Raw genomic sequence first — 19,984 nt, 5'->3', positions numbered from 1 at the left:
ACACTTCCATAAATCATTGGTGTGGAGATCTGTCAGAAAATAGCACAAGAGTACTACTTTTTCCTTGTGGTATTTGGTGTTTCCAAATTAGATTATTTGTTGAATGTTCAAGGGAGCATGTTTTCTTGAAGGGTTCACCATATGTCAGACAAATCTCATGCTCTTGAAATGGAGTTCACAGAAATGAAATCAAGGGTAACTGCTTGCTCCTTCCTCTACTACGGTAGTAAGAGTCAAAGAATTCTGCAGAAATATGTCTCTGCTATAGTCACTGAGTATCATCATGCATATTAAAAAGTGGCAAGATAGAGACTACTCAAGATCTTAAATCCAGTATGAATTTCATGACTGTTCTTCAGATTTTATCCTCATTAGTAGTATTATACTGACAGGTAATAAAGTGTAGCCATTCAGAGCAAGGGTCCTGCAGTTGATTTTGATTTAGCTCTACTTGATAGCTGTGCAAATTTGTATGATTCTTAACGACTCTAAACCTCAACCTATAAAGAAGATAATAACACACATATCATAGAACTGTTGGGAAAAATTAAGTAAAATAGTATATATTAAGTGCTTGGAACATGACAATGCTTAATTATTTGAAACAAGTAAACATAATAATACATACATATGCACATATATGTAATAGAATTTATGAAGCTGTTTTAAAATTCTTGTTATCATTGCTCTTGTCACTTTTATTAATTTTAAGTGGAAAATTATCATTGTTCAAGGAAGAAAGATGATAGCCCACTTAGTGGGAAAATGTGATTTAATTATGACTTTTCGCCATCAACTTGTAACTGGGTTTTCCCAGAGAATTTGGGGGTGAGGACTCCTGTAAATTCCAAAATCTTCATTTTATAGCGTATTTAACTCCACCACTTATTTTTCAGAATTGTGTCTAGATCCCCTGGGTCAATAGAATGTGTATCCCAAGTGCCCCATAAGGTGGATAGTTTTTAGTAGGCATGTTGGCATTATTTGTACATAAGAAGGGAGTAGGGAGGATCAGAATAGCTTTGGCATTTACCTTGTTAAATTTTTATAGCTAAGCTCTGGTTCAAGGGTCTACTTAAATGACTTAACTGTACTAAGAAAAATGAGAGCATTGAGACCTATGAAAGGAGTCCACAAAATCCTATGAAAATGAACCAGTTCTAGTAGAAATCAGCATATTTAATGATCCAAGATACACAACTGGAACATTAACTAGTTTTTATTGACCTGAAGGAATTTTATACTATTCCTTATAGGGACAAAAATTCAGGACATTCCTCTTTATTATATTTTCAAAAATTGTTGTTGTGTTTTTCAGTCACTAAATCACATCTGACTCTTTTTGGCGCCATGGACTGAAGCACGCCAGGCTTCCCTATCCTTCACTATCTCCTGGAGTTTTTTCAAACTCATGTCCATTGAGTCAGTGACAAAAATATTTTTAATTAATTGATCTAAATAAAAAATTTGAATGCTTATTATATATCAGACATAGCAATGGGCCGGGGGGACACAGTAATTTACAAGGCATAATTCTTGCTCAAGGAGCTTTCAGCCAGCGCTGGGAAGATGAGACCAGAAGAATGAATAGAGATTGGCTAGGTGATTCTGGACAAAAGAACAGGAAGTTCAAAGATGATTCGTAAAAAAGAAAAAAATAAAAAGTGGGGCTTGCTCAGGGAACTACAAGTGATTCGGGGCAAGTTTGAGGAGAGAGTGGACAGACAGGAAAATGTAGAGAGAAGCAGGGTTTTATCCCAGGCAGGTCTTATGTACCAATATTAAAGATTATTCTGTGTTCTAGAAACGGTTAAGTTGGCAGCTGCAGGCTAAGTTCAGCCCTTAGATGTGTCTTTTTCATTATTATGTGTTTTATCTCATTAAAAAAATATAAAAATTCTCATAAAAACTCAGATCAGAAATTCTCTTGAAAGATCAGGAATTCACATTGGATCCTTGTAGCCCTGTGGCTGAGAGTTTGCTTCTGGAGGAATGAACAGTGCTTTTATGAGTCACTGCATTCTCCACTTGCCTCACTCACTTTTATCACCTGTTGGGCCCCTGAAGCATTTGCTTTTGCAAGCCTCCTGAGGAGAAACTACAAAACTAAATTTGCTTTAATATGTTAGTCTGACTGATATTGCAGCTATCAGGTTTGGATTCAGATGAATTTACTTAAGAGATTACTTCAGTAATCAAGACAAATGATGGGGGACTAACAGAGGTATTGGTGGGGGGTAAAGAAAATAATAGAAATTAGCATTCCTAATATGGAACCATGGATTTGGTGATCTAAAAGAAGTTAGAAGGAAGAGTAAGTGATGTCATTTTAATTTCCAGGTTAATCAACTTGAGGGTCATTGTTTCAATTTAGATATTCAAGAAGCAGATACCAAGATAGAATTAGACCTGCCAAGAAATTTTTGGTGGGCATGCCAAGGAAGGATTGAAACAGGGAATAAAAGAAGGCATAGAGGGACGTCTTTGATGGTTCAGTGGTTAAGAAACTGCCTTCCAATGCAGGGATGTGGGTTTAATTCCTGGTTGGGGAACTAAGATGCCACAGGCAACTGAACTTCCGGGCCGCAACTACCAAGTCCATGTGCTCAAGAGCCCATGTTCTGCGATAAGAGAAGCTCCCGTGTCCTGCAACTAGAGAAAGCTCACACGCTGCAGTGAAAGAGCCCGCACACCGCAATGAGACCTAGTGCAGCCAAAATAAAATAGATAAATATAACAAAACGAAAGAAGGCATAGAGAGCTTGTAGATTGAAAAACAGTTCTGACACCTATGAAGCAAAGAATGTGGGATTGGATCCGATGCTCAGACTGCAGTGCAACTCTGCGAAAGTCTCAGCCAGGGTAACGGCAGCATGATATTCAAGGTTGCCTATGAAAGGAATCAGTTGGTTGTAAAGAAATGGGGCAGAACTGGTGCTCCCACCATTCTCCATGGCCTGGTGTAAACTATGCTGGGAATTTGAAAATACAACAGCTTGAGTTTGTCAGCTAATTGCTCTCCTTCTAATACATTCTTTCTTGAAATGAGATATGAATAGTAAATGCCCATAGAGGACACAGGTACCACTAATAGAAGTATTGGATTCAAGTAATGAGAGAAGACAGTAAAAATGGTTGCTTGTAAAGAAGAAGAAATGAATGGATTTAGCAAGAGACTGATGTTTTCTTAATGGCCTTTTGGATGTCTATTACACGATAAGCCACACTGTAAGTGAGAGACACGAAAGGCACTTTGTGAGTGCTCAGTTGCTTGAGACGTGTCCAGCGCTTTGCTACCCTAAGGACTGTAGCCCGCCAGGCTCCTTTGTTCATGATATTCTCCAGGCAAGAAGTACTAGAGTGGGTTGCCATGCCCTCCTCCAAGGGATCTTCCTGACCCAGAGATCGAACCCTCATCTGCTGCATTACAGGCAGATTCTTTACCGCTGAGGCACCGGGGCTGCCCCTGACAAACTACATATGTGAGTTAAAGGACTTGTGGCAGAGATTGCTCTATGGATTCCAAAAGCTCTCTCTCTTTTTTTTTTTCTATTATATGTAAGCACACTACTTGCCCTATCCCCACTCTCTTTCAGCCAGGTGTAGCGGTATGATTGTGTTCTGGTCAATGGAGAGAGGTGGTGATATGTGCCACTCACTGGCAGGGTTCATAAACTCGGCCACAGACAATCCTCTCTCCCACTTTACCAGCTTGAAGCAAAGGATTCCAAGGCCTTACCCTCCACAAGATGGAGAGAGCATGGGGTTTGAATCATTGCAAATGAGACCACTTGGGGAAATAATTACTTTGTGTTATTCTGGGTCTAAAATTGTAATTTTAGTATGATAATCTCCTGGTCCATCCAAGTTGCTACAAAAGGCGTTATTTCATTCTTTTTAATGGCTGAGTAAAGTAAGTCAGAGTGAGAGAGACAAATATCATATGATATTGCTTATATGTGGAATCTAAAAAAGTGATACAAATCAATTTACCTACACAACAGAAATAGACTCTGAGCAAACAAATCTATGATTACTGGGATTGTGTGTGGGCGGGAGGGGTGGGGATAGATTGGAAGCTTGGGACTGACATGCACACTCTGCTACCTTTAATATAGGTAACTGGACTTCCCTGATGGTACAGTGAGTGGGAATCTGCCTAGCAATGCAGGGGACTCAGGTTCAGTCCCTGGCGCAGAAAGATTCCACATGCTGCGGGCTTTAAAAAGCCCATGTGCCACAACTACTGAAGCCTGCCCTTGACCCACAACTAATGAGCCCCTGGGCCACCACTGCTGAAGCCCACACTTCCTAGAGCCCACACACCACGCCGCAACTACTGAACCTGATGTGCCTAGAACCTATGCTCCACAGCAGGAGAGACCACAACAAGAGAAACCTGTGCACCGCAATGAAGAGCAGCCCCCACTCACAGCAACTAGAGAAAGCCCGCAAGCAGCAGCAAAGACCCAGTGAAACCAAAAGTAAAAAATAGACAACTTGGAAAAAATAGATAACCAATAAGGACCTACCGCATAGCACCGTGAAGTCTTCTTAATACTCTGTAATAACCTAAATGAGAAAATAATTTGAAAACGAATAGATACACATATAGCTGAATCACTCTTCTGTATACTTGAAACTAACAAAGTTAATCAATTATACTCTAATATAAAATAAACATTTTTTAAAATAAAAAAATATTTTTATTGTTTTAAGCTGATGACATTTGGAGATTAAACTATTATGCTAGCTAGCATTAACCTAAAGAAGTGGTCCAAGATAAAGATACATGTATATGTATCACACAAAAAGATATATAGATTTCAACATAGTATCAGAGACACATTTTTACTTTGAATTATTTTTCTAAAGCTTTAGCTTCACATTCTCAACACTGAATTTATTAAGGTTTGACTAGCACCATAAATTTAGCTAGCTTACATATTTAACTTCTCCTAATTTCCTACTTCTAACAATAGTGCCAACATTTCCACAAACACTCCAGACATTTTATAGTTCCCTTTGATTCTTACCTTTGGAACAGTTCTCATGTTAGATTGGTAAATTCCTTTCTTTCTGTGTCTTTGTATGCATCCTGTTCTCCTTATTTATTCTATTACTATCATCCTAGAGTGTTTACTTTCCTGTCTAAACACGAATATAGACGCTTACTTAATCTACAGCCCTTCCCCAAATTATTTTTGCAAATGGACCCTGTCACTGTCCCCAGAGTATATCAGGGATTACAGTAACAATTATATTACAGAAAAAACACAGAATAAGAAGATCCCAGTTTGAAATATCTGTTTATTAACTGGGATGACTCTAGAAAGATGACCTGGACATTTGGAGCCTTGATTCTATCATCTATTAAAAGTAGATAAATCTATTCAAACTACCACACAATTCCATTCATTTCACATGCTAGCAAAGAAATGCTCAAAATCCTTCAGGCTTCAGCAGTATCTGAACCAAGAACTTCGAGATGTACAAGCTGGATTTAGAAAAGGCAGAGGAATCAGAGATCAAATTGCCAAAATCTGTTGGATCATAGAAAAAGAAAGAGAATTCCAGAAAGACATCTATTTCTGCTTCATTGGCTACGCTAAAGCCTTTGACTATGTAAATCACAACAAACTGTGGAAAATTCTTAAAGAGATGGGAATACCAGACCACCTTACCTCCCTCCTGAGAAACCTGTATACAGGTCGAGATGCAGCAGTTAGAACTGGACATGGAACAAAGTACTGGTTCAAAATTGGGAAAGGAGTACATCAAGACAGCATATTGTCACCCTGCTTATTTAACTTCTATGCAGAATTCATCATGCAAAATGCCAAGCTGGATGAAGCACAAGCTAGAATCAAGATTGGAGGGAGAACTATCAATAACCTCATATATGCAGATGACACCACCCTTATGGCAGAAAGTGAAGAGGAATTAAAGAGCCTCTTGATGAAAGTGAAAGTAAAAATGCTGGCTTAAAACTCAGGATTCAAAAAATGAAGTCATGGCATCCGGTCCCATCATTTCATGGCAAATAGATGGGGAAAAGATGGAAACAGTGACAGATTTTACTTTCTTGTACTCCAAAATCACTGTGAACAGTGACTGCAGCCATGAAATTAAAAGATGCTTGCTCCTTGGAAGAAAAGGTATGACAAACCTAGACAGCATATTAAAAATCAGAGGTATTACTTTGCCTACAAAGGTCTGTATAGTCAAAGGTATGGTTTTTCCAGTAGTCATGTATGGATATGAGAGTTGGACCATAAAGAAGCCTGAGTGTCAAAGAACTGATGCCTTCAAACTTGCTGGAGAAGACTCTTAAGAGTCTGTTGAACAGCAAGGAGATCAAACCAGTCAATCCTAAAGCAAATCAGTCCTGAATATTCATTGAAAGGACTGATGCTGAAGCTGAAGCTCCAAAACTTTAGGCTCCTGATGCAAAGAGCTGATTCACTGGAAAAGGCCCTGATGTTGGGAATGATTGAAGGCAGGAGGAGAAGGAGACAATAGAGGATGAGATTTTTGGATGGCATCACTGAATCAGTGGACATGAGTTTGGGCAAGCTTTGGGAGATGATGAAGGACAGGGAAGCCTGGTGTGCTGTAGTCCATGTGGTTTCAAAGAGTCAGACACAACTGAGCATCTGAACATAACAAAATCTATTCACAGTATTGTTGCAAAATTTAATGAAGTGATTTGTAAATGGTGACAGGAAAGCCCCTGTCTCATAATAGTGCTTAAAATATATATCTTGAATTAAATATATTCTCTTTACCTCCTTCCTTTATCTCCTGCTTACACATTATTCTTCCTCTCAACAAGATTGAATGCTATTTCTCTTTCAAGGAAAACTCAAATCTGATCTATTTTTTGACTACTTCTATGGAAATCTTGATCACTTATCTTGCCTCATATTGTGAGTTAGCAATGATTTTCATATATAATCATTTTCTTTAAATAAGTTCCAAATGATTAGGGATCTACTTTATTCAAAGTTTTAAGTGTTTCTTAGAATATTATTTGAAGTTTCAGCTCATTGGTTGTTTCTCATTTTTGTTTTATCTGATCCATTCAGAATTCCTTTCTTCTTTTTTCATAAGTGATATTTTGACTTTCTTTTGGACATAAACTTCTCTGACACCTCTAGTCCCCATGGAACATCAATTATATGGGATCCTATCCACAATCTTTAAGAGCAGGCTCGGGACTAGAAGCTGGTATGAATCTATGTCATTCATTCTCCCATCCAAAGTGATTCAGACAGCATTTCTAAGTCAAGAAAGGCTCCATGATTTCTACTGGAACAATAGAGGGAAAGCAATTATCTCATAGGAATTACAGTGTAAAATTATATCAACTAGAGCAGTATTTTAACAGATATACAGTTACAGCTCGGTAATGCCTATGGATAACATAACATATATCTCTTCCTCACTAATGGAGAAAAAAGAAACAGAAGCACATTCTTCTTGACTTACATAAATTTCATTATTTTGCTGTTTAAACAAGCACATTTTTATAATATTTAAAAAGGTTCAAAGACCACTTCCATATTCCAATCTGTAAAAAATATTTTCATTATGTTTATTATAAAAATATAAATGTTTCCACTACAAATCATTTTACATTAGTAAGAGGCCATCTACATTGTACAACATAGACTAAATGAGTAATGTTTTGAAAATGAAAATTTAAGTACACACATATTGTCAACCATATCACATTTATACATGGCTTATTTGATACTTAGTACAGTTTAACATGGGCAAGTTATCAGAAATAAATATATAAATCAAACTTAAGATACAATCAGATAATATGGTACATGATATTATGAAGCAATTGTGATTTCATGTTTACTGAAAGCCAACACAGTTTCTGTACAAAGAGATGGCCATAAGCATTCTAGTACCTCTACTCCACAGTTAAGAATCGTACACTGTTATGTTTACATATGTACAGGGTAAGGATTGTGAAAAGTAAATTTATAAGAAGTCAGATAGAAAAATAGTGAAAAATGAAGAGCAATATACTGCATATACAATTTCCACTTTCAAATGGAAACCACAGCCAAAATAAATGAAATAGATTAAACAATCCTCAACTTCTCCTAGTTCATGAAATGCACAGATTTTGTGGAGTATGCACAGAATAGCACCTAAGAAAGTAAACGCTAGTCTGGAAAAAAATGAGATTTAAGCCAGATTCAGATCTCAATCTAACATTCCACAAAACAAAATGTTTGCTTAAAAAATGATTTTGAGCTGCTTCTAGCAGGCTTGTGAAATTTGTAATTAATTTAATAATCATATATATCTTTTTAAAAGGTTCATGCTCTTATACACCCAATACATAATTCTAGTAGGATGATTTGATTATAAGAATATTGAAGACATTTGAGAAATAATTTTATATATGAAGGAATACAACATAAGCCTTATTACACTAAATTTACAACAGATTAGCACTTGTGAATTTTGATCTGTGATTATAAACTGTATAAGTGTTCCATTTTGCATAAGAACATAAAGGTTGCAGCATTGTTTTATCCCTTCTATTCTTGTGACATATGCATTTCTTATTCCAATAACATGATCATATCAGCATTAGAAAGATTATAGATAGAGCCAAAATGTTGCTCCACAGTCTATTATGGCTAGATCTCCACCAGGTATATATTTCAAAAATTATGGAGTATGCTCATATTTGACCTTTATGGAATAGCAAGTCCAAGTTCCTGCAAGAAGAGATCTCTCCAGGTTTTGAGTCTTGATGGACAACCAGCTATTTTGAAGATTATATGTTCAATGTGTCAAGAAGTTCAATGTTTCTAAGATATATACCAAAACTATAATAGGTGCATTTCACTGGAGACTCAAAGATAATAATACTTGCTATTGATGATGACAATGTTTAAATAATTTAGCAAAAGCTCAGTGATGCAGATGAGTAGTTTAGTAATCCTTATTCCCTATAATCAGCTCAAAAAGTTTAAGCAAATGTATAAAGTGGCATTTCAAAACCAGTCAGCCAGTGATCTTTTTGATTCATGCATCAGCTTATAGGCAGCTTATAGGCTACATTGCCAATTAATACAGCAACCTAAATAGTATCCCAATCCTTTCCAGTGTAGCATTCTCTACTCAGGAGCTCTAATATAGCTCTTTTACCAAAGGAGGGAGTTTATGGTCTCCTAAGCACCGGAGCAAGGCAGGTATGTCATTGAAAATCCATTACACACAAGTTGGTATATCAGACTAAATTAGGAACACACAGTTTATAATAAATGGAGAGACAAAAGTGGGTGGAATAATTCAGACTGTGGGAGATTTGGTTAGTGTATGAACAAGGAAAGGGTTTTGTTTCTTTTTATATATAGATATAGATACATATGAGTGTATGATTCAAACAATCTGGAAAGAAACACATCATTTTCTGTGTCTAGTTTGTCATGTTTTCTGCTGCTGACAATTTGAGAGAGCTTTTGGCCCTTGGCTGTCACAAATCCAAGTTAAATCATCAAGGCATAAATAGAAAACAATGAAAGACAATTCAAAAGAAAATAAATATGTACTTTTCTTCAAAATCAAAACACATTTTTACATGATAATACTTAAGAAGGCTACCAATCAAAAATGTGTAGTACTTAAAACAGCTACAAACTTCATTTCTATATGCTTTTTAACAGAGAAAAGAGAATAATACAATGAAAATGTAGTAAATATGGCCGGATGGTTTGAGGTATGAATTCCTCTATTTTGCTTGCTTTCAAAGAAACAAAATACCTGTTACAGATCTCTTCTGTGTATAAAAATATCACAAGTCTGTTCTCTTGTGGCTATTCAGAAGCATAGCCATGTTCATTGCGCTATTTCATTTGTTTTGCTTTTATGAGAGTCAGTTTATGATCAATGGCTCTTGGCTAGTTCTTTGTCATTTTGCGCTGAAGAATTCTGATTTAATCCATCAACTAATATAAAAAAGCAATTAAAAAACAAAATACACCCACCCACCCATCCACTAAACAACAGGGGAAAATAAAGAGTTTTTGAATTCCATTTTAAGGCATTTTACTCGTATCTGAGTGTCTTATTGGGCTTGGAATGTCCACCAGTATTTCCAGTGTTGTCATCAAGTCTGCAGAGCGATGCCACATTTTCCACTTTCTTCCAGAACTAGCACTTTACACTGGGACTGGACTATTCTTGGATTGTGTTTCTAGAACTTTAATACTACTGATGATCTTCTTCTGTGGCCCAACCACAGTGACACCGACCTTTTTCATGTCGCTGCTAAAAAAAGGAGAAAATTTCTGGTGAGAATCATGGCCTGCTGGACAGTATGTAAATAGGATATTTTCAATTAACAAAGCTTGTACAATTACAGGTCCCAATGCTCTAGGCATAATTTTCTGATTTTTGTAACATATGTGTAGTATTATATATCCTGATAACTCCACTGTTATCTTTGTGGAAGAATACAGGTTGTACGTTGAACATGGGAAGTGTGTTGAATAGTATTCCCCTCAAAATTCCTGTCCATCTGGAACTTCACCATGTAAGGGCCAGCTTGGGGATTGACTTGACTGATAGATTGTGTTTAAAGTGACACTGTATCAGTTTCTGCATTCAGTTATTTAGCAACTAACAGATTCTACTTCTTATCTCCTGAGGCACCCTTTCTAGGCCCCAGAGCTGCCAGTGAAAAAATATGACTACCCATTGAAGAGGTCCAGAGAAGGCAATGGCACCCCACTCCAGTACTCTTGCCTGGAAAATCCAATGGACGGAGGAGCCTGGTGGGCTGCAGTCCATGGGGTCACTAAGAGTTGGACACGACTGAGCGACTTCACTTTCACTTTTCACTTTCCTACATTGGAGAAGGAAATGGCAACCCAGTGTTCTTGCCTGGAGAATCCCAGGGACGGCGGAGCCTGGTGGGCTGCCGTCTATGGGGTCACACAGAGTCGGACACAACTGAAGTGACTTAGCAGCAGCAGCAGCAGCATTGAAGAGTCACCAGTAAGCACTTGGTCTACAGGCCTAGGTATATGTAGCATCTGAACCAGGGCAAAGAAGAATGAAACCATCTCAAGCCCTCCAGACTAGATCAGATTCATGTTAGTCGAATACTTCATTCAACTCTAGCACCAGACGTGAAGACTCACCCACCTGAGCTCTACCCAAATTCATGACTCATGACACTGTGTGTACAATAAAATCCTTGTTGTTTTAGCCTTTTAGTTTGGGGAAGTTTGTTGTTCAGCCATAGATCACTGAAATAATTTCTTTAAAGTATAAAGTTCTTTCAAATTACAAAAAAATGGCAAGGATATTTCTCTATCAAAACCATTAAATTTAAAATAGTTAATACTTGGAAACCAGGAATTGAAATAAATATTATAAGAATACATGGAACTTCATTTGTGGAGGAGAGGGAAGACTTAGCTAGACATGTGCAAATAATTAATTAAACATTCTTGATTTAAGTAATTAGTTCATACAATCACCTCTTTCAGGTCTTGACTCAAATATCCCTCTCATGAGATTTCCCTGATGCTCCTACTCCATATTGTAAAACCTCTCTGCACTCATATCTGTACTTCTATTACTTTTCTTGTTTCATTTTCTTCCAAAGTATTTATCACCATCTAGCATATTGCCCCCCCCCCATTCTTTTGTTTTTGGTTTATTTATTTTTTTACTCTCTATCTTGTCTCACAAGAAAGTGAATTTCATGTGAACAAGGATTCTTGTGGCTTTTGTACTATACTTATCAAACACACCCTAAACAATCACTCTCATTTAGCAGGGGCTCAATATGTACTTACTAAAGAATAAATCAGTTATCCAAAATATATTTATCTGGGAAGTTGACAGAGGATTAAGTGTAACTTGGAGTGCTAGGCAAATTGAAAGTGGCAAGAAGGAAAAGCACACACACGCAAATGCACACAAAGGTGGGGCTCCTTTATACTGAGCATTAAAGAAAGAATGAAAAATTGGGAATTTAACCTCATAGAATTGAACCAAGTGATTTGTTAAAAAGTGAGTTCCCAAGCAATACAGGTGTGCAAGCAAACAATAGGCAACCACTTAAGAAGCAATTTACATGTTATTTAAGCATCTGCTGCATAAAACTAATCAAAGCTCAGTTGCATTCCTATTATCTAAGCTGGGAGTGAAATCACAATGCCCTACAGGTTACCCCTGAACCCTGCTGCCATTCAAGGGGCTAATAAATTCTCTAAGGACAGCCTGTATTTTGCCTGAGGTCCTCTCTGGTCACAGTCTTTAGCTACCTTGCTTCAACAGGAAGGCTAGTGGGGAGCTATGCTGACATCTAGCTTGCTGCCCTTTGTGTAACTGTGGATAATGAAACCTTCATTTTGAGTGGTGGTGATGTTCAGTTGCTAAGTCATGTCCAATTCTTTTGGATCCCTTGGACTGAAGCAAGCCAGGCTTCCCTGTCCCTTCCCACACCTAGGTTATCTATGTTGAACCCTGCTTTTGAGAATGCGTGCTCTACAGGATTTTGATTCTTTTATAAAGATATCAGGGATCTATCTTTAAAATGAACAACAAACATTTCTCTACTCATCCTCAAACTATTACAAAGTCAGGTTATGAATCTAATAGCCAGAAAACAGGACAGACATAAATATATGTGTACAAATCAATAGATTCTCACTGTTTTTATATTTCTTCTCTCATCTTTCTTCCAATTTTCTCTCTCTCTCTCTCTCTCTCTCTCTATATATATATATATATATATATATATACACACACACACATACATACATATTATACCTTGCTAAGTTTTTTCTATGTCTCCCCTTTTCTGCCTTCTTTATAAGCTTAAAAACAAAATGCAATCATGGGAAGATAGAAAAAATGATCCAAGGTAATGTACTAAATTTCCTGAGGACATTGAGAAATTTCAGCATAATGAGGGAGTAATACACGCTATGATGCTTAACCCTGATTTTTCCTCTAGAACTGAACCACCGATTCTCTGGCTACCGGAAAAAATCAGATACTGCAAGTTCACAGACCAATTTGGGACAAATCTGAAGAACCAGTCCAGCTTTAGGACTCTTGCTCCAACAAGTAGAACTGAGTCTTCTTCTTCAGTCCAATGCCTCCTCATCGCTTCTTTACAAGTGTATGTCCCAAGGGTACATGAAGAAATCTGCATAAAACTGTTTCAGATTCAGCATCTGGGAACCCAGTGTAAGCAAGTTGATATGTAGTCTTGTTTCTATTTAATGCAAAGGATTATACTGGAAAAGAGAATTACAGTAAGCATCCCTGTAGGTTATGCCTTAGCTTGAGGTTTTATGTATGCTCTCCTCTCTTCACCCCACCAAAATGTCTTCTACCTACCACCCTGCCATGACCAAAATCTCTCTAAACATCCAGCTGCTGTAGTCTCAGTAACACTCCCCGTATCCTTATCTCATTAGGACTACCCTATTGAGAAGAGCAGTGGAAAAGTTCAAGACTAAAGAGCAGTTGAAGACTGAGACCGGAGGTTAATAAGCTATCTGGTACTTCAAAGGCAAAAGGATAGGTGATGACACTTTGAAAATGGCATCCAAGGGTTCAGGGTAATGACATGCAGCAATTAATCTGCCTCATACTCATTCCACACCTTCATTCTCTTTCCAGTTTCTCTAATAACTCTTGCCCTTTCTTATTCTCTCTTCCCTCCTCACATTAACCCTCCTAAATCCATCCTAGGCTATGAAATAATATTTTTAAAAAATATGTTGACTGAATAAGACCACATGTTTAAAAACTTTTATTTGAAAATTAGGTAACTTGAGTAGCTGGCATGTAAATGAAATCTCTAAACTAATTGGAATAAGCTAATATTTATTTGAGTATGAAACACTTGTCCTATGATTGATAGCTTGGATAGAAAAAGAAAACAAATTTAATATCCTTTCTTAGGTAATAATCTGAAAGTCTTATTCTAAAAGAAACTCTAGAGTTATTTGGTCAAGGGAATCATTTCTGAATTGAGTCTGGAAACACCAAGAAAATAAGGATTGGAAGGAATCAAATTCAAGCAATACACCTAAGACTGCAAAAGAAAGGATGAAATATAGAGTTAAATATTTTTATTGCATTGAAGATGAAAATGTTGCCTTACTATATTTCCCTAAATGATTAATGTATTAAATATTTTTAAATTCTTACATTTGTGATATAAACAAGGAAGGTGGCATATGAGATAGAGACTGCAGAGAACCAAGAAGTCAATGACACTTTTCAAGGAGTTTTAGGTCAATAGATGTTAATTCTATGTTGACCCTAAATTGAGAAGAAAGGGCAGAAGAAAGCACTTTGAAATACAGAGAGATCTGAAACCAACTGGCTCAGTGTGAAGGGGAAAATCTGAAAAAGCTGAGTATCCTGAAAAATCAGCTTTCATCTTGCATATAGACTCACAACTTGTTTAAATAATCATAACCACTAAGTGAAAATATTCCAGCCAGCCTAAAAAGAGCTTACTATCCAATGCTGTACCAGAGACAAACATATTCCTAAGGTGAAAGTATAACAAAGGCTGCCACTTCACCTTTTTAAACAAATAGCATTTTGTCTACATTTGCAGATTAGAATATCTGACTATATTTAAATTGTGAGCTCACTGTTAATCATATTAGCAAGGTTCTGCCTCATCCACTTCAGTATACTGTTTCATTATCTAAAAGCTCTGAATGTTGATACTTTATTGAGAATAAACATTTGTATAGCTTTGCCTTTGAAAATCTGGCAATGGTGCAGAAATTTTTAGCTTTGTGTTTGTTCTTTACTATGCTTCTGTGCTTTAAAGCAGGTGTCTTGTATATCACAACCCAAACTATTTACATTACTAGAATAAGAATTTCTAAAAATATTTAAATACATTAACATATCCTGGGGCTGTGTCTGATTAAAATAACTATCACAGAAACCCAAAGAACATTGTCAGTTGGGTCAGAAGTCTATTCAATAAATACTACATTCTATTTCAAACAGGAATGCTAGCACAGATTAAGTAGATGAGTGTGAGTTTATATTCTAAGAATAAATTCACTTCTTCAATATAATATACCCTTTCTGTAGATCCTTTTGTGATGTCTGTGTTTCTGACAAGGATGCTATACCATTAATGGTAAACTCCTTTACCTGTTTGTTAGGTGCTTGTATCTCTTAATTACACTACACACTTCCTTTTGGCATCTAATCTATAGCTTTCCAAGGTGACTTTATTTAAATGATTGACAAGATGACAAAGTCCTTAGAAGCTGAACAACATTTGAATATTCAAATATTGGATATGACTTACAGGAAGTTGAGGGCACTAAAGGATCTATTTAATGTAATAAAGATCAAAAGGCAGAAGAGTTTGACTCAAAGATGGATACAGTTTCCAAAGAGACTTTACAAGCTACAAAATTGTGGACAATTTTGATGTATTTGTTCCACACAAAAGCTCTTTCTTTGGAGCAGTCCTTTATGTCACCCTCAGGAAAGAATGCCTAGAGCCAAGTTCATGCTATCTCACTCCACCTCCTTTGAAATGAAATGATTAGTTCATGGCAAACATGTCTTTGGAGAAGCCAGTCTATAAGCAGGACTGAGGCCTTCAGAATGTCTCTCCTGGGGACTTAGAAGAAAGTGAGTTGGACCCTGGTCAGTTGAATGACATACCAAGGTTGTGTGATCTAGGACTGAGAGAGTCATTTTCAGCTATGTGCATGGGGATACAGAAAAAGTCACTGTATAGAACAAGAAAAAATGACGCAGTCTCATTAGAAAGTGAAGTCAACTGTCTCATTCACAGAGTGATGAAGAATATGGCTTCCAGTTTTTCACTTCCTATTTCCAGTTAGCAAACTTGGTGAATGAGTATGACTTTTATGGATTATTCACTGGGTTAATTTAATTCCTTGTAAACCCCTTCTCCTTAAGGCCATGGGTTTCTCATATCAAAGAAGTCCTATTACCAAAGGATCCCTATTGTACCACAGGATCCCTAAGATATATATTTGTGTGTGTGCTCAGTCCCATCTGACTCTTGGCGGCCCCATGGACTATAGCCCGCCAGGCTCCTCTGCCCATGGAATTTTCCAGGCAAGAATACTGGAATGGGTTGTCATTTCCTACTGGCTTTTAACACATGAAATTATAAAATAAAACTAATTAATATTTATCAATTGTGCATATCTCTCTTTCCAAACTGATGATAAGCCTTTTTAAGGAAAATTATGTCTTCAACTTGCTTATGACTTTATTTTCTAGCATGAGATCACTTAAGAATAGGTGATAGTATAATATAAGTTGTTTATTTAGCATCTTTGAGAACTACTTTTAGACTTTGGCATGTTTCTCTGTATATCAGATTATCCAACTAGTTCTCAAATTTCCATTTCCACAAAGGTTAGTGACAGTGAAAGTGAAGTTGCTCAGTCATGTCCAACTCTTTGTGACCCCGTGGACTGTAGCCTAGCAGTCTCCTCTCTCCATGGGATTCTCCAGGCAAGAATACTGGAGTGGGTTGCCATTTCCTTCTCCAGGGGATCTTCCCAACCCAGGGATTGAACCCGGGTCTCCCGCATTGCAGGTGGATGCTTTAACAGGCTTTGTTAAAAATAACAGAAAATCACAAATGCAGGGATATACAAGTCATCATGCTATATCTGCTTATGTTCTAAATTAGAGACTTGGGTCTGTTGGGGTGGGGTGTGGGTGAATATCTGGTGGTTTATCTGAAGGTCACAGTTCAATGAAGATAGCTTTTGTGGGGACCAAACGTGAGGGAGGAAGACACATCAACACATCAATCTAGAAGGTGTCCTTGACAAAAAGACCCAGGATCCAGCTCAGGAGAAAGTTAAGTACCTTAGAGATTCATTTACTCTTTAAATGTATTTATTCAAAACATATATGTCCACTAGAAAGTTTAGAATCATTCAGTCAAAAACGTATTCTTACTCTGCAGAGATCTTGGCTATGGTGTCACAAGAACTGTACTCTACGCCTGTGAAGATTTCCTTGCACTGTGCTGTTCGGACACCATTAAGCCAGTCACCTGTTGTGCGGAAGGTAGTAATGTCGATGTTACTTTGGTCCAGAAGAAGGTTTGATGGCCTGTAAGAAAAGAAAATACCAAAGGGAGAAAGATCAGGAGTCAGCAGAGTTGCTGTGTGTCAAAATTCAACACCAACATCAGCAGGAACCTCCAGACTTCATGTGGCGCTCCTGTTTATTTGTAAAATTTATCTGCCATGAAGCCTTCATCTGCTCAAGCTGGCAGCTTTGCAAGAACACTGTGTAATCATCTTGTCTCAGTGCTCCCCTTCTCTACTCATGACTGCTTTTTAAATTACTGAAACTTTGCCTGTGAAAAGCATAAATATATCCATACATACTTCCATAATTTAATTTGTTTATCCATTAGCAAAGATGGTGGTAATTTAGGTTGCAGTTATAGCTGACATGGCATTCTGAACACTCTGTTGTCTGCTTTGGTGGATGGATTTGTTTCCAATATTAAATCCTGCCTACTGAATGTTCATCTGCAGACATTGTACAGGTTGCTTTCCAAGGGAAAATTTGAACAATGTAGACTATATTTACATAAGGAGGTAAAGTTGGCATGTATTTAATGTCACTATGTCATTAAAAATAAAAAATTAAAAAGAAATAGAAAACACTAGATGAGTAACAATAAGTGAGAGTCTAACAACTAGGACAACACCAAATATAATACAATATAAATATATATATATACACACACACACAAAGATAGATGATAGATAGACATTGTGACTATGATTCTTATTGCACAATATAGTCAGCATTAACAGAAATTTTTCAGTTCAATCACCCAGTCGTGTCCGACTCTTTGTGACCCCATGGACTGCAGCATGACAGGCCTCCCTGTCCATCGCCATTGGAGCTTACTCAAACTCATGTCCATCGAGTCGGTGTTGCCATCCAAACATCTCATCCTCTCCTTCTCATCTTCATGACCTTCTCCTCCCACCTTCAATCTTTCCCAGCACCAGGGTCTTTTCCAATTGGTCAGTTCTTCGCATAAGGTGTCCAAAGTTTTGGAGTTTCAGCTTCAGCATCAGTCCTTCCAATGAATATTCAGGACTGATTTCCTTTAAGATTGATTGGTTGGATCTCCTTGCAGTCCAAGGGACTCTTAAGAGTCTTCTCCAACACCACAGTTCAAAAGCATCAGTTCTTTGGTGCTAAGCTTTCTTTATAGTTCAACTTTCACTGCCATACATGACTACTGGAAAAACCATAGCTTTGACTAGATGGACCTTTTTTGGTAATTTCTCTGCTTTTTAACATGCCGTCTAATTGGTCATAGCTTTTCTTCCAAGGAGCAAGCGTCTTTTAATTTCATGGTGGCAGTTACCATCTGCAGTGATTTTGGAGCCCAAAAAATAAAATCTGTCACTGTTTCTATTGTTTTACCTTCTGCCATGAAATGATGAGACTGGATGCCATGATCTTAGTTTTCTGGATGTTGAGTTTTAAGCCAGCTTCTTCACTCTCCTCTTGCACTTTCATCAAGAGGCTCTTTAGTTATTCTTCAATTTCTGCCAGAAGGGTGGTGTCATCTGCATATCTGAGGTTATTGATATTTCTCCTGACAATCTTGATTCCAGCTTGTGCTTCATCCAGTCTGGCATTTCATGTGATGTACTCTGCATATAAGTTAAATAAGCAGGGTGACAATATACTGCCTTGACGTACTCTTTCCCAATTTGGAACCAGTCTGCTGTTCCATATCCGGTTCTGTTTCTTCTTGACCGGCATACAGGTTTCTCAGATGGCATGTCAGGTGTCTGGTATTCCCATCTCTTGAAGAATTTTCCGCAGTTTGTTGTGATCCACACCGTGAAAGGCTTTGGTGTAGTCAATAAGGCAGAAGTAGATATTTTCCTGGAACTCTCTTGCTTTTTCGGTGATCCAGCAAATGTTGGCAATTTGATCTCTGATTCCTCTGCCTTTTCTAAATCCAGCTTGAACATCTGGAAGGTCACAGTTCACATACTGTTGAAGCCTGGCTTCGAGAATTTTGACCATTACTTTGCTAGCATGTGAGATGAGTGTAATTGTGTGGGTAGTTTGAACATTCTTTGGCATTGCCTTTTTTTGGGATTGGAATGAAAACTGACCTTTTCCAGTCCTGTGGCCACTGCTGAGTTTTCCAAATTTGCTAGCATATTGAGTGCAGCACTTGCACAGTATTGTCTTTGAGGATTTGAAATAGCTTAGCTGGAATTCTATCACTTCCACTAGCTTTGTTCGTAGTGATGCTTCCTAAGGCCCACTTGACTTCATATTACAGGATGTCTGGCTCTAGGTGAGTGATCACACCATCGTGGTTATCTGGGTCATGAAGATCTTTTTTGTATAGTTCTTCTGTGTATTCTTGCCACCTCTTGTTAATATCTTCTGCTTCTATTAGGTCCATACCATTAGGATTGACATATAATTACAGGTCTGACTACAGGTCTATGACAAACTACAAGATCTGGTGACTCAAAGAACAACAGGGATAAAAAAGAAATGGAGGGAACCATGTTTTCATCTCTGAGGATCCAAGAGAAGTGTTCTATTGGTAAACTGCCTTTGGGTTGTTTTCTCAGCTTTCGGTGATCTCTTTAATTGTCCTGTGACTCAAAGGACTGGGACCGGTCACCAGGTAGACACTTGATTGTCTTTCTCTTTATTCTTTCCTCTTAGTATGGGTGCTTGAGCAAATAGCAGTTATGAAGGCCTTTGCTTTGAGATGAACAATAATAATAGCCGTAAGGATTATGTTGAACAATTATGAACACTAACAATATGCCAGAGACTATACTGGTATAGACTAAGCATAATACACAGATATGAAGGACTTTAATCTTTATGTTAGTTAGACACTGATGCTATGTCCCTATTTTCCAGG

General features: G+C 37.4%; 1 protein-coding gene across 2 annotated transcripts in view; it reads right to left on the bottom strand.

The window, feature by feature from the left end:
* Positions 1-7,566: 7,566 nt before the first annotated feature.
* The window catches only part of EPHA3 (EPH receptor A3), a 387,533-nt gene continuing 375,115 nt past the window's right edge, over positions 7,567-19,984 (bottom strand). For both annotated transcript variants that reach the window (XM_043448655.1, XM_043448654.1), the window contains exons 16-17: positions 17,002-17,157; positions 7,567-10,305 (exon numbers count right to left, since the gene is read on the bottom strand). In XM_043448655.1, coding sequence (XP_043304590.1) covers positions 10,197-10,305; positions 17,002-17,157 — 265 coding nt within the window. In that variant the 3' untranslated portion in view covers positions 7,567-10,196. The remainder of the gene's footprint in view (positions 10,306-17,001; positions 17,158-19,984) is intronic.

This window comes from Cervus canadensis, chromosome 27 (genome assembly GCF_019320065.1).
Source record: "Cervus canadensis isolate Bull #8, Minnesota chromosome 27, ASM1932006v1, whole genome shotgun sequence".
NCBI lineage: Eukaryota > Metazoa > Chordata > Mammalia > Artiodactyla > Cervidae > Cervus > Cervus canadensis.
Note: the sequence above shows the minus strand (reverse complement) of the source record. Positions and strands in the feature narration are given on the sequence as shown.